The sequence below is a fragment of the Anomaloglossus baeobatrachus genome, chromosome 11 (assembly GCF_048569485.1).
Source record: "Anomaloglossus baeobatrachus isolate aAnoBae1 chromosome 11, aAnoBae1.hap1, whole genome shotgun sequence".
Classification (NCBI taxonomy): domain Eukaryota; kingdom Metazoa; phylum Chordata; class Amphibia; order Anura; family Aromobatidae; genus Anomaloglossus; species Anomaloglossus baeobatrachus.
The window spans coordinates 127,636,307-127,650,838 of NC_134363.1; the positions used below are offsets into that span (position 1 = coordinate 127,636,307).

General features: G+C 47.6%; 1 protein-coding gene across 1 annotated transcript in view; it reads right to left on the reverse strand.

Annotated features, from left to right (window-relative positions):
• Window positions 1–2,633: 2,633 nt before the first annotated feature.
• The window catches only part of LOC142256928 (myo-inositol 2-dehydrogenase-like), a 68,239-nt gene continuing 56,340 nt past the window's right edge, over window positions 2,634–14,532 (reverse strand). The window contains exons 8-9 of the mRNA XM_075328922.1: window positions 4,362–4,518; window positions 2,634–3,266 (exon numbers count right to left, since the gene is read on the reverse strand). Coding sequence (XP_075185037.1) covers window positions 3,118–3,266; window positions 4,362–4,518 — 306 coding nt within the window. The 3' untranslated portion in view covers window positions 2,634–3,117. The remainder of the gene's footprint in view (window positions 3,267–4,361; window positions 4,519–14,532) is intronic.

Below are 14,532 nucleotides of genomic sequence, written 5' to 3' on the forward strand. Positions count from 1 at the left end.
GCAGAGCGGGCGGGAGAAGCAGGAGAACGCTCAGGCTGTGACAGCCGGGTTGCAGCAGCACGCGTCCCGGCCGCCATTACAGGCCTGGGAGGACGCTGGGCCTCAGTCAGGTACGGCACGACACCTTGCCCCCCTCGGCTGGGAGTCCCTCTGGCGGGCGTCTATGACCGGAGACCCGCTTTCCCTCTCATCTGAGCCCGGTGTTCGCTCTTGATAGCTGGTGGGTAGTGGTGTGTACAGCCGTTTCTGAGGAGCTCCTACATAGTGTGTCTTGCCGGCGCCATGTCCAGGCCACGCCCCATAGAGATTATATATTAATGTGTGTGTGTGTGTGTGTGTATGTATGTGTATCTATATCTATCTATCTATCTATCCATCTATATATATATCTCCCCAATATGACACAGGAGTTAAATAATTAATAAATAATTTTGTATAAATATATAAAAATATACAATATACAAATTTTATTTATTTATCTATATATGTATGTATATATATCTATCTCTCCAATATGACACAGGAGTTAAAGGGAAGGGGTGTTCCAATTATACCCATGTACTCATATAAAGGAATACATAAGATAGACCTACTGCACAACAAATCAGCATGTGTTTTCATAAGCAAATGAGGAAGTAGATCTGAATCCTCCGCCACTCCAGCACTGTCACATCATGCTTGACTGACAGCTCCTTTGTCTGAAGTCACACAGCATAAAAGGCAGTCGGCCAAGCAGGAGGAATCAGCACTGGGCGGGGAATAGAGTTTGAGTGATGGAGGCTTCAGGTCGACCATAGCCCTTCAACCTCATTTGTATATCAATTCAAAGGCTCATTCCTCAGTAACAGAGGAAGAGACCGGTCATGTAAAGGTATTGCTGGACTTGTCTTTAAAAGAGCTTCATGCCTTTATAAAGGTTAGCTGACAGATTCCCTTTAAGGTTGCTTATTGAAATCTCTCCTAGTGGTTACAACAGGCAGACTAGATGTGTACAAAAACGTGTTTGTGTGTAATTAAAAAAAAAACTAGAACTCACCAAGTCTATGTCTGTGGGACAGTGGGCTGTAATCTTAGGTTGGGGACACAAGGGCTTTATTGCGAGTCAATCGCATAACACTCAGCTCCCGCTCTGCTGAAGCGTAAGCCAAATGTTATGCGAGTGTCATGCCACTGTGTTGCGATCCAGCACAGCAATGGAGGACAGGGCGGGCACTGCAGTGGAGAGGGAGGGATTAATCTACCCATCTCCTCCATTGTCAGCTGATGCGATTCTCGCACTGCACTCACATTACACCGGTGTAACACGTGCAATGCGAGGATTCTCTCGCACCCATAGACTTGTATGGGTGCGAGAGAAAAATCAGATTCCAACTGCAGCATGCTGTGATTGTTTTGTCCATCCGATTAGGGGTGAGAAAATAATCGCTCATAGGTGCGGTCCCATAGAGTAACATTGGTCCGAGTGGAATGCGATTTTTATCGCTTTCCACTCGCTCCGTTTTACTTGTCGTGTGTGGTGACCCTTACGCATGAACTCCACAGCCTAACACATGACCACTTCTACCCTCTGATGAAGTGGTTTCCTAATTCACATATTGACAAGTCATTTGCAGTCATGAAGTTATAAATTAATATGGAGACGGCATGGTGTGCGGTGGAAGCGGTGGGGTGATATGATATTACGGAGCCTCTGTATTACCAGGAGAAACAAATACTAATAAAGAGAGATAGAGCATTATCTTTATACTTCATAAATAATGTATACATTATATACAGCTCTGATATAGGCTACAGTCATATCTGGCTAAATGTAAGATCTGTAATTATAAGACAATCTACATCCATAAGAAAAGAGAATATTTACCTGTAACTACCGGGCAGTAATAATAATTATTTTGGTCTTTACAATGCATAGTATAAACGCCCAGCTTCTACACAGACACAAAAGGTACAAACAATGCAGCTTTAATATGCAGGAGGCATCTGAAGACTGATAAAAGACTGGATCCTGTGGTTCATAGTAAATTCTTCTTCATCCTCATCATCAATCATGTACTGGTTGAATACTTTTTTTTTTTTTTTTATAAAGTCTGGGTGCATTAGGGAGTATATTTAAAGGGTTAGGCCGGGTACACATATCCGGCTTTTCGCCGATTTGACAGATGCGGCGCACGCCAGTACAGTGTATACACTTGGTAGCGCAACAAGCGCCGGTCACATGCTGTCATGTGACCGGGGCATGTGACCCAGAAGTTGTGGCGCTGCCACTGTACTGTATCATACTGTTCTGGCGTGCGCCACATCCGTCAAATCGGTGAAAAGCCGGATGTGTGTTCCCGGCCTTAGTGAGTTCCCCATATAGGGGTGGAAATTAAGAGGCCGATGCTTCCCTTCTTCGTACAGGAGCGATGATCACAGAGGTTGTCCCTTCACATCTTACACAAAAAAATAACTCCTAGAATGATTGTCATTTCCACGTTCAGACACAAACATGCCGACTAAAGGGGATATCGCCCAAACAAGAGTGCCAACAATGGAGAAAGAAAAGAAAGGGAAGAATGAAAAGAAAAAGCTTGAGGATATAAAGGAGAAATTAATCAGCACTGAGTTTTGTAACCTTTTAGATTAAAAAAAAAAAAAAAAAAAAAAAGGGATGAACAGTTAATTTAATGGGAAGAATTCAGAGGATAGAAATGACATTTCGCACCAGGAACAAATTCTGTGATCAGCAATATGAAGGGAAGGTGTCCACTTCATAGCTGCCTGTGTTGGTTGGTAGCAGTACCCCTGCCTCTCGTATGGTGCCCGATACCTCTGGATTTTGTGATTGAATAATGAATTATTTTTCAGAATGGCTGTGAACATGTCTGTTACTAAGAAATTCATATGTTTTCTGTATTTATGGTCTTACTAAAGAACAATATCATGAAGAAAATGAAAGATTATGACTTTAGATATAAAGGAAGGCCATCACTGTGCACTGTAAGGGCAGTGCTACATAGAAAGTCAAGTGCAAGTTAGCATTCTAGAGGCCACGACAATGCACGAGGGAAAATACGAGGAGTTTCAAGCCTAAATCCTCCCCCAGAATTGAGCTTTGAGGATGAGGCTCTAGCGTCATATAACCTCAGTCTTGATAACTGTTATATCTACAGCTTCATTCGTCAAGTCTACAGCAGAGCCACTCTGCCATGACTTTTCAGCAGCTGACGCCACCCTCAGCGCGCAGACATACTGCTCTTTGGTAATAACTGGATGTGATATGCCTGGAAAATAAAAGCACATCAGGTTATTTAATCTATGCAGGTGTTCGGCATTAAGACAACTCAAAAGTCTATGATTGTTCTAACTGATAATAAGTAATGGTAATTCATTTTTTTCATATATAAAGAATTAATCTATATATTAAGGCACTGTGTACATGCATTACATTACTTATCCTGTTCTGATCCTCAGTTACACCCTGTATTATACTCTACAGCTGCACTCACTATTCTGCTGCTGGAGTCATTGTGTACATACATTACTGTACTGATCCAGAGTTACATCCTGCATTATACTCCAGAGCTGCGCTCACTATTCTGCTGGTGCAGTCACTGTGTACATGCATTACATTACATATCCTGTATTGATCCTGAGTTATATCCTGTATTATATTCCAGAGCTGCACTCACTATGCTGCTGGAGGAGTTACTGTGTACATACATTACTTATCCTGTACTGATCCCGTATTACATCCTGCATTATACTCCAGCGCTGCACTCACTATTCTGCTGGTGCAGTCACTGTGTACATAGATTACATATCCTGTACTGATCCAGAGTTATATCCTGTATACCCCAGAGCTGCACTCACTATTCTGCTGGAGGAGTTACTGTGTACATACATTACTTATCCTGTACTGATCCCGTATTACATCCTGCATTATACTCCAGCGCTGCACTCACTATTCTGCTGGTGCAGTCACTGTGTACATACATTACATATCCTGTACTGATCCAGAGTTATATCCTGTATACCCCAGAGCTGCACTCACTATTCTGCTGGAGGAGTTACTGTGTACATACATTACTTATGCTGTACTGATCCCATATTATATCCTGTATTATACTCCAGAGCTGCACTCACTATTCTGCTGGTGCAGTCACTGTGTACATACATTATATTATCAACTCTGCACTAATCCGGAATTAAAGCCTATACTATATCTTATAACCATATCTATATGGTGAAGGAGGAGCAGAAGTTTCATCATCGCTGTCATAGCTTCTTCACATTCATTTCCAGTCATTCACCAGATTTTAGTTGATAAATTGGATTAAGAACAGACAAGAGTGGCACATGGAGACTTTCCCACTGACCTTTGATGGTATGTATGAAATGTTGGAAGAGCTCTTTGTAGGCTTCTCTGTATCTTTCGTTATGTGTTTGGAAGGGCGTAGGGAAAGATGAACCGTTCTCTATAATGGACAACGGGCTCTGATTGTCTAAACGCAATGATCCTTGTAAACCGTACAACTGGAAAAAAGAAGATGGCAGTGATAGTTACATGGCACCAATAACCCAAGACCGATTGCAAAGCCTCCATGTGTATATTCAGGACTTCATCAGAGCCCAGCACAGTTTAGAAAATCCAAATTAAACAAATTTAGGACATGTTCACTGAGAGGAAGGTCTTCAATTCATAAAACTCATCTCGTAGCTAGTATGGAGGAGGATGACTGTAATTGTGTCCTCCTGGAGGACCTGTCCTGTATTACACAGACAGCCCATTCAGCTGAAAGGACATTGTGTAATGCTTAAGGCTATGTGCGCACTATGCAGTTTTTACCCGCGGATTTACCCGCGGTTTTGCTGCGGAAATTTCTTGAGAAATGTTTGAAATCTTTCTGCAGACATTTCCCAGCAAAACCTATGGGAAAAAAAATATCTGTGCGCACACTGCGTTTTTTTCCTCAAGAAAATTCTTTCTGAAGATTTTCTTGAGAAAATGTGCATGTCACTTCTTTTCCGCAGGTAGCTGCGGTATACCCCCGGTAGTTCACTCCATTCACTGTAATGTAATTGCGAAATACCGGGGGGTATACCGCTGGTAGCAAATAATGTGCGGTATACCCCCAGGTTTACCTGCGGTAATGCTCATCGCTGCCTGCGGTTTTGCAGGAAGTGATGTCATTATGACAGAAGAGGAAGCGGAGCAGAGTAAACACACACATCACACTCCCTGGACGCCGCACAGAAGCACTTCCGTGTGACCTCCAGGTGCCCGTGCAGTCTGTGTCCCGCTCCAGCCCCGCCGCTGCCTGCCCTGCAGTGTCAGTGTCTGCCCGCAGTGTCAGCAGCCTGTCACCCTGCAGCGCAGGCAGACACTGACACACAGCAGTGCGTGCAGCCGCGGGGATTATGAGTGCTGCTGTCAGGAGGTGAGATGAGATCATTACCTGCTGTGACGATCTCCTGCCTCCTGACGTCACCGCTGTCACTGCCGTCTATGCCAGTCTCGCGAGCGGCCCGAGACATTCACTAGCGGTGACGTCACGGGCTCTCGCGATACTGCTGACAACGAGGCGGGCATAGAAGTCAGTGACAGCGCTGATGGCAGGACTGCAGGAGATCGTCACAGCAGGTAATGATCTCATCTAACCTCCTGATGGCAGCGCTAGTCATCCCCTGCATTGACCTGTGCTATTGATGTTAGGTCAGGTCACTGAATTGCTCTCCCAGCCAATGGGGAACATTCTGTTCTTCATTGAATGGGACAGGGACTATGGTATGGATCGCCGTGGCCCCCCCCCCTTATTGGATTACGACGGATGTCGAATTGATTGTTCTTTTCAATAAATTGGTGAAAGAGGGAGTGTTTTGGGCAGTGTTTTTTCAAATAAAATTTTTGTCGTCTATTTTTTATTTCTTACTGACTGGGTTGGTGATGTCGGGTATCTGATAGACGCGTGACATCACTAACCCCTGGGCTTGATGCCAGGTGACATTACACATCTGGCATCAACCCCATATATTACCTCGTTTGCCAACGCACCAGGGCAACGGGATGAGTTGGGGCGAAGTGCCAGGATTGGCTCGTCTAATGGATGTGCCACTTCTGGGGTGGCTGCGGCCTGCTATTTTTAGGCTGGGGCGTGTCCAATAACAGTGGAACTCCCTAGTCTGAGAATACCAGACCACAGCTGTCCGCTTTACCTTGGCTGGTGATCCAATTTGGAGGGGACCCCACGTTTGTTTTAAATTATTTATTTAATGTAAAATAACAGCGTGGGGTGCCCTCTGTTTTGGATTACCAGCCAAGGTGAAGATGGAGGGACCTCACATGTTTTTTTTTTTAAATTTATTTATTTTATGGCTAAATACAAGGCTAGGCACCCTTTAGTGCCACATGAAAGTCACTAAAGGGTATCAGCTTAGAATATGCAGGGAGGTGCGACATTATATAGGTCTTTCTCATCTATCTATCCATCTATCTATCCATCCATCTTTCCCTCTATCCATTATCTGTCTGTCTATCGATTATCTATTATCTATATTATTTATTGCAGTTACAGCATAAAAAAAACGCAGGGACCAACCTGCGGAAAAACCGCATGCGTTTTTCCCGCGGTTTTGGTGCGGTAATTTTCAACTCCCAGAAGTTTCTCAAGAAATTTTCTTGAGAAAAATCACTTTTCTAGTGCGCACTTAGCCTAAAGGGAACCGGTCACCGGATGTTTATAATACTTACCTAACGGTCAGGGCGGAGCAGACTGGTTGGATGGGCGTTTCAGTTCTCCAGGTCCCGCGTCTCCTCTTTCGGCCATCTTTGTTCTCCTTCTGAAGCTAGTGTGGATGATGCGTACTACGTCATCTGCACTAGCTGACAGTGAGGTCCTGCGCAGGCGCACTTTGATCTGAGCATGGAAGATCAAAGTGCGCCTGTGCGCAGGACCTCACTGTCAGCTAGTGTAGATGACGTAGTACGCATCATCCACACTAGCTTCAGAAGGAGGACAAAGATGGTGGAAAGAAAGAGGAGCAGGACCCGGAGACGCCCATCTGACCAGTCTGCTCTGCACCAACCGTTAGGTAAGTATTATAAACATCCGGCAACAGGTTCCCTCCGGAGGTGCTACAGGAAAAATGAACACTTACTGGCAGATTTACTCATAGAATACAATGAACTGCCGGGGCTCCCAACAGGGGGACAGTTTTCGGTCAACATATTATCAATGTACCCTCAATACTTAATAACCTTCCATGATCACTTAGTGTAAATAGATGACAGAGCTCTGGGCTCTGATTGTAGTGTTTCCCCCATTATAACAAAGACCCTGGATCTCTGTAGACCCAGATCAGCTCTGCCAATGACTAATGTCATCACAAGGGAGTATATTTTCACTGTAACTGGGGCGCCTATGAATGCCCCAGTTACAGTGAAAAATGTCAAACAGAAAAAAAGTGACTGTCCCCTAGATGTCCAATATGGCTTTATAGAGGACATATGTTAAAAAATATAGTAACACATAAGTAAAAAACACAATATATATATTAAAAAAAAAAACAAAAAAACACTCCAACCAAAGACTACTGCCAAAGCTATTTAACCCCTTAACCCTTCAAGGCAAGATTTTTTTTTCTTTTTTATTGTAAAACACATTTTCCTCCCCTTTTTCCAAAAGCCATAACGTTTTAATTTCTCCATCCATGTAGCTATATAAGGGCTTGTTTTATGTGGGGCGAGTTGTAGTTTTTCAAGTCTCCATTCAATTTACCACATAATTTACAAGAAAAAAAAAAAAAAAAAATAAAAAAAAAAATCCAAGAGATGAAATGGTGGAAGAAAAAAAAATGCAGTTCCGTCCTTGTTTTTGAGATCTGAATTTCAAGTATTCATCGTATGGTAAAAATGACCTGGCAATGTGATTTTTTCAGGTCAGTAAAAAAAATAAAAATAAATTTGGTACCAAGGTTGTATAGCTTTTTTTTTTTTATTATTATTATTATTATTATTTTAGTGGTTAAAAAGAGAATTTTGTTTTACTTACCGTAAATTCTTTTTCTTGTAGTTCCGACATGGGAGACCCAGACCATGGGTGTATAGCTAGCGCCTCCGGAGGACACACAAAGTACTACACTCAAACGTGTAGCTCCTCCCTCCGGGCTATATACACTCCCTGGATGACAATCTACCCAGTTCAGTGCAAAAGCTGAAGGAGGACATCCACCCATAAGTAGAGATAGAGTAAAACTCGGCAAAACCAGAACTCTGTCTACTAACAACAGCCGGTGAAACACACGGAACAAAAAACTGCCAACAGGCAACAGGGAGGGTGCTGGGTCTCCCATGTCGGAACTACAAGAAAAAGAATTTACGGTAAGTAAACAAAATTCTCTTTTTCTTTATCGTTCCTTCCATGGGAGACCCAGACCATGGGACGTTCCAAAGCAGTCCATGGGTGGGAAATAAACCAAACTGAGAAGTAGGCAAAACCCAACTTCACAAATGGGCGACAGCCGCCTGAAGGATGCGTCTGCCCAAGCACGCATCTGCCGAAGCATGAGCATGCACTTGGTAGTGCTTCGAAAAAGTGTGCAGACTGGACCAAGTGGCAGCCTGACACACCTGCTGAGCCGTAGCCTGGTGCCTGAAAGCCCAGGAGGCACCGACAGCTCTGGTCGAGTGCGCCTTAATCCCCGGCGGGGGAGGCACCTGAGAACACTGGTAGGCATCGGCGATAGCCGACCTAACCCAACGAGCCAGGGTCGGTTTAGAAGCAGAGAGACCCTTGCGCTGACCCGTGGTTAGCACAAAAAGTGAGGTGCACCGCCGAAAAACGGCGGTGCGTGACACATAGATTCGGAGCGCCCGCACCAAATCCAAGGTGTGCAACGCCTTCTCAAAGCGATGCACAGGGGCCGGACAAAGAGAGGGCAATGAAATGTCCTGGTTAAGGTTGAAGGAAGACACCACCTTAGGGAGAAAGTCCGGAGTCGGACGAAGAACCACCTTGTCTTGGTGAAACACCAAAAAGGGGGATTCCGAAGAAAGCGCAGCCAAATCAGAAACTCTCCTGAGAGAAGTTATGGCTACTAGAAAGACAACTTTCTGTGAAAGTCTAGACAAAGGAACCTCCCTGAGAGGCTCAAAAGGGGGTTTCTGTAAGGCCGTGAGGACCAGATTAAGGTCCCAGGGATCCAAGGGCCGCCGGTAAGGAGGGATGATGTGAGATGCGCCCTGCATGAAGGTGCGCACCTGAGCCAGTCGGGCGATACGCTGCTGGAACAATACCGACAAAGCCGACACCTGTCCCTTGAGGGAATTGAGGGATAGCCCTAGCTGCAGACCAGACTGTAGAAAGGACAGGATGGTCAGCAAGGAAAACGGCCAAGGAGCATGGCCGGAAGAGCGACACCAGGACAGGAAAATTCTCCAAGTCCTGTGGTAAATCCTGGCCGAGGAAGACTTCCAAGCCTGAGTCATAGTGGAGATGACCTCGGAAGGAATGCCTGAAGTCGTCAAGATCCAGGACTCAAGAGCCACGCCGTCAATCTGAGAGCCGCAGAATTCTGGCGGAAAAACGGACCTTGTAAGAGAAGGTCTGGGCGGTCCGGGAGATGCCATGGCACCTCTACGGACAGGCGGAGCAGGTCTGGGTACCAAGCTCGCCTGGGCCAGTCCGGAGCAATGAGTATGACTCGACGGCCCTCCGTTCCGATCTTGCGCAGAACCCTGGGCAAGAGCGCTAGAGGGGGAAACACATAGGCCAGACGGAACTGCGACCAATCTTGAACCAGTGCGTCTGCTGCGAAGGCTTGAGAATCGTGGGAGCGAGCCACGTAAACCGGAACCTTGTTGTTGTGCCGGGAAGCCATTAGATCCACTTCCGGAGTGCCCCACTTGCGGCAGATCGATCTGAACACTGACGGATGCAGGGCCCACTCGCCGCCGTCCACGGTTTGACGGCTGAGATAATCGGCCTCCCAGTTTTCCACGGCTGGGATGTGGACTGCAGATATGGTGGACTTGAAGTCCTCCGTCCACTGGAGGATTCGTTGAACCTCCAACATCGCCAGACGGCTGTGAGTCCCGCCCTGGTGATTGATGTAGGCAACCGCTGTCGCGTTGTCCGACTGAACCCGAATGTGCTTGCCCGCCAACAGGTGGTGAAAGTCTAGGAGAGCTAGAAACACAGCTCTGATCTCCAGCACATTGATCGGGAGGGCTGATTCGGACGGAGTCCAAGTGCCCTGTGCTCGGTGATGGAGAAATACCGCTCGCCAACCGGAGAGGCTGGCATCCGTGGTGAGGATCACCCAAGACGGAGTCAGGAAGGAGCGTCCCTGTGACAGGGAGAGGGGCTGAAGCCACCACTGAAGGGAGTTCCTGGCCTGTGATGACAGAGCCACCAGCCTGTCCAAGGAAGAGATCCGCTTGTCCCAACAGCAGAGAATGTCCAGCTGCAAGGGACGCAGATGGAACTGGGCAAAGGGAACCGCTTCCATTGACGCCACCATCTGACCCAGCACCTGCATGAGGTGTCTGATGGAATGACGGCGGTGCCTCAGCAGAGAGCGCACCGCCAGACGAAGGGACTGCTGTTTGACTAAGGGCAACTTGACAAGTGCCGGCAGAGTCTCGAATTGCATCCCTAGGTACATAAGTACCTGGGTCGGGGTCAGAGTGGACTTGGGCAGGTTGACAAGCCACCCGAACTGAACTAGCGTGGCGACAGTGAGAGAGACACTTCGCTGGCAGTCTACACTGGATGAGGTCTTGACTAGAAGGTCGTCCAGGAAAGGAATCACTGCCAATCCCTGGAGGTGCAGGACCGCAACCACTGCTGCCATGACCTTGGTGAACACTCGAGGGAAAGGGAAGAGCCACGAACTGGAAATGTTCCTCTCCGATTGCAAAGCGTAGCCAACGCTGGTGTGAGACCGCAATAGGCACATGCAGATAGGCATCTCTGATGTCGATGGATGCCAGAAAATCTCCTTGGGTCATTGGGGCAATGACCGATCTCAGAGATTCCATGCGAAAGTGCCGCACCTGAACATGCTTGTTGAGAAGCTTGAGATCCAGGATGGGCCGGGAGGAACCGTCCTTCTTGGGGACTAGAAAGAGGTTTGAGTAGAAACCGCTGAACCGTTCCCGGGCGGGAACCGGAACAATTACCCCGTTGGCCTGCAGGGATGCCACGGCCTGAGAGAAGGCGGCGGCCTTGGAGCAAGGGGGTGTGGACAGAAAAAATCTGTTTGGCGGGCTGGAAGAAAATTCTATCCTGTAGCCGTGGGAGATGATATCCCGCACCCACTGATCGGCGACGTGTTGGAACCACACGTCTCCAAAGTGGGAGAGTCTGCCACCGACCAAGGACGTTGCTGGCGCAGCCAGATAGTCAAGAGGAGGCTGCCTTAGTGGCAGCGGCTCCTCCGGTCTTTTGAGGACGCGGCTTTGCGCGCCAGTTCGATTTACGATCCTTGGCTGCGGTAGTGGACGCGGTCGAGGGCTTCGAGGATGACCAGTTAGAGGAACGAAACCTCGATTGGATCCTGCCCTGGACAGGTTTCCTGGCCTTAGTTTGAGGCAAGGAAGTACTCTTCCCGCCAGTAGCCTCCTTGATTATGTCATCCAGCTGTTCCCCAAACAGCCGGGACCCAGCAAAAGGGAGACTCGCAAGGTACTTTCTAGAGGAAGCGTCTGCTTTCCACTCTCGAAGCCACAAGATCCTGCGGATCGCGAGGGAGTTAGCGGAGGCCACTGCCGTGCGGTGAGAAGCCTCCAGGATGGCAGACATGGCGTAGGATGGAAAAGCCGAAGCTTGAGAAGTTAAGGCCTCCATCTCAGGCATAGAGTCCCTGGTGAGGGAATGCATCTCCTCCAGAGAGGCAGAGACTGCCTTGAGAGCCCACACTGCCGCAAAAGACGGGGAGAACGAGGCTCCAGCCGCCTCATATACAGACTTGGCCAAAAAGGTCAACCTGGCGGTCAGTGGGATCCTTAAGAGAAGTGCCATCAGCCACAGCTACGACTGTGCGGGCTGAGATTCTGGACACCGGAGGGTCTACCTTTGGGGACTGAGCCCATTCCTTAACCACCTCTGGTGGAAAAGGAAAACGGTCATCTGAACTACGCTTTGGAAAACGTTTGTCAGGACAGGCCCTTGGTAACAGTGGTCTGAAAGCTGGAGTGGTTAAAAAAACATACTTTTAGCTTTCTTAGGTGAGGTAAACTGGTGTATCTCTACCAGAGAGGCTTGTTCCTCAGACTCTGGTGGGTTGAGGTTCAGTACGGAGTTAATGGACGCAATCAAGTCACTAACATCCGCATCACCCTCAGACAAGTCAATGGGGTACATAGAGGTAGCGTCTGAGCCCACAGTAAACGAGTCCTCCTCGCCCTGTACCTCGGCACGTGAATCAGAGCCGTGGGAAGAGGAAGGAGAAGGGTCCCTGCGTCTCCGTTTAGGGGGACGGGGTCCTGGGACATGCTCTGGGAGCTCTGCAGAGCTAGGAGCAGCCGAAGCACCCTGAGAAGGGGGCTGATGCATGGTCAGCAGTGTCCGGGACAGCTGCCCCATGGAGTCGGCAAAAGACTGGGAAATAGCTTGTGAAAAGGATGCTACCCAAGCCGGGGGTTCAGCCACCGGGGCCGAAGCAGCCGGAGGGACCCCTGCGGAGGCTCCAGGCTGAGACACAACCATGTTAGCACAGGCATCACAATGTGGGTATGTGCTTGGCTCTGGCAGAATGAGCTTACATGCAGTGCATATAGCGTACATGTTTGCAGCCTTGCTCCTAGTGACAGACATGCTGCTGAGGTGGAAGCTCTGCAGTCAGAATACACTCCTGTAGAATGCCTGAGAGTGTAATAAAAGTCCACAACCAGAGGTTGTGGCTTACCAGCCCGTGCTCTCTGTGTGCCCTCCGGATTCCACCGCTCCCCTGTGAAGCGTCAGCCTGCCTAACAGTATGCAGCTGCAGCATCCAGCGCCTTCCAGTGTAAGAACGCTGAGAAAATGGCGCTGGGAGAAAGAGGGGGGGCGTGTATAAGCCCAAGAGCGGGAAAAACGGAGGGCAGAGAGATACAGGGAGATGTACAGGGGAGGGAACATCTCCCCAGAGAGGAGTGCCCTCCCCTCTGCTGGTCGGGCGGTGGGCGGCGCTGTATGCAAAACATGCAGAGAAGCCAAAACCGAAACTAGGCCCAAACTGAAGCCGGGGCCTAGATTTTAAAATGCGGCCGACGAGCAGGCACCTTCGGCGCGGTTCTCAGGGGAAATCCCCAGAACCGGCCGGAATTTACAGTAACGCTAAAACACATACTGTCCCCCTAATAAAAGTACCCGGGACCCCTGAAAAACGTCTCAATACTTAGCTTTGAGACGCAGGGCCATGTCCCTGGAGAGGGGGGTAAATGCTCCTTCCAGCAGGGACCAGACAGGGCTGCGGATGGAGACCGGTCTTCTGCAAGCAGAGAGGACCGTGGAGGCTCCCACTTCAACCCAGAGCCTCTTAGAGGATGTGAAGGAGCGCGGCATGTGAAGGCTCCAGCATTATAAAGTCAACCTTAACAGCACCGCCGACAGAGTGGGGTGTGAAGGGACATGCCGGGAGTCCAGACTGGGCCCGCTTTTCTTCCAAATCTTTAAAATTAAAATAAAAATGAGAAAAAAATATCAGAGAATGCAAGTGTGTGATCCTCCTGAAACACAAAGCATTGAACTGGGTAGATTGTCATCCAGGGAGTGTATATAGCCCGGAGGGAGGAGCTACACGTTTGAGTGTAGTACTTTGTGTGTCCTCCGGAGGCGCTAGCTATACACCCATGGTCTGGGTCTCCCATGGAAGGAACGATAAAGAAAAATATGTAGAACATAAAATTGTTTTGGGATGTCATTTCCTGAAAAACATTACTTTTATATATTTTTGCATTGGAGCTGTGTGCGGGATTGTTATTGTGTGGGGAGCTAGTTTTTTATACTGGTACCTTTTTGGGGTACATATGATGCTTGTTCACTTTATATTGCATTTTTAGTGAGATATGTGGCAACTAAAATCCGCCAATTCTAGAGTAGTTTTTTTTTCTCTTAATGGCATTTACCAACAAAGTTAATTACTTTTCTATTTCAATAGCTCAGGCTTTTACAGATGTCAGAAATGTTTAATTATATTTAATTTGTAACCTGGAAAACTGCTTGATTCCATTTTTTTTTTTAATTATATTTCAATTTTTTTTTACTTTATTTTGTGGTTCGTCTACTTAGAGGACCTGCAATTCTTTGCTTGTATAATGGAGTTCCTCAGTATTGCAGAATATAGTGCAAATGATGGACTACTTTGAAGCCCAGCTTGTGGTTGGGCTTCACAGGAGTACCAAGATAGCAGCCATGAGGCCTTCAGCTGGCAAGAATTTGGAATTTAAATGGTTAAACAGCAGCAATCAGAGCTGTCTCTGTTTGCTGCTGTTAAAAGTCACATGCTGGCAGTGTAACACAGCTAGCATCTGCTGCGTGTGGAATGTGCTCAGCTTGTGGAGTCCAC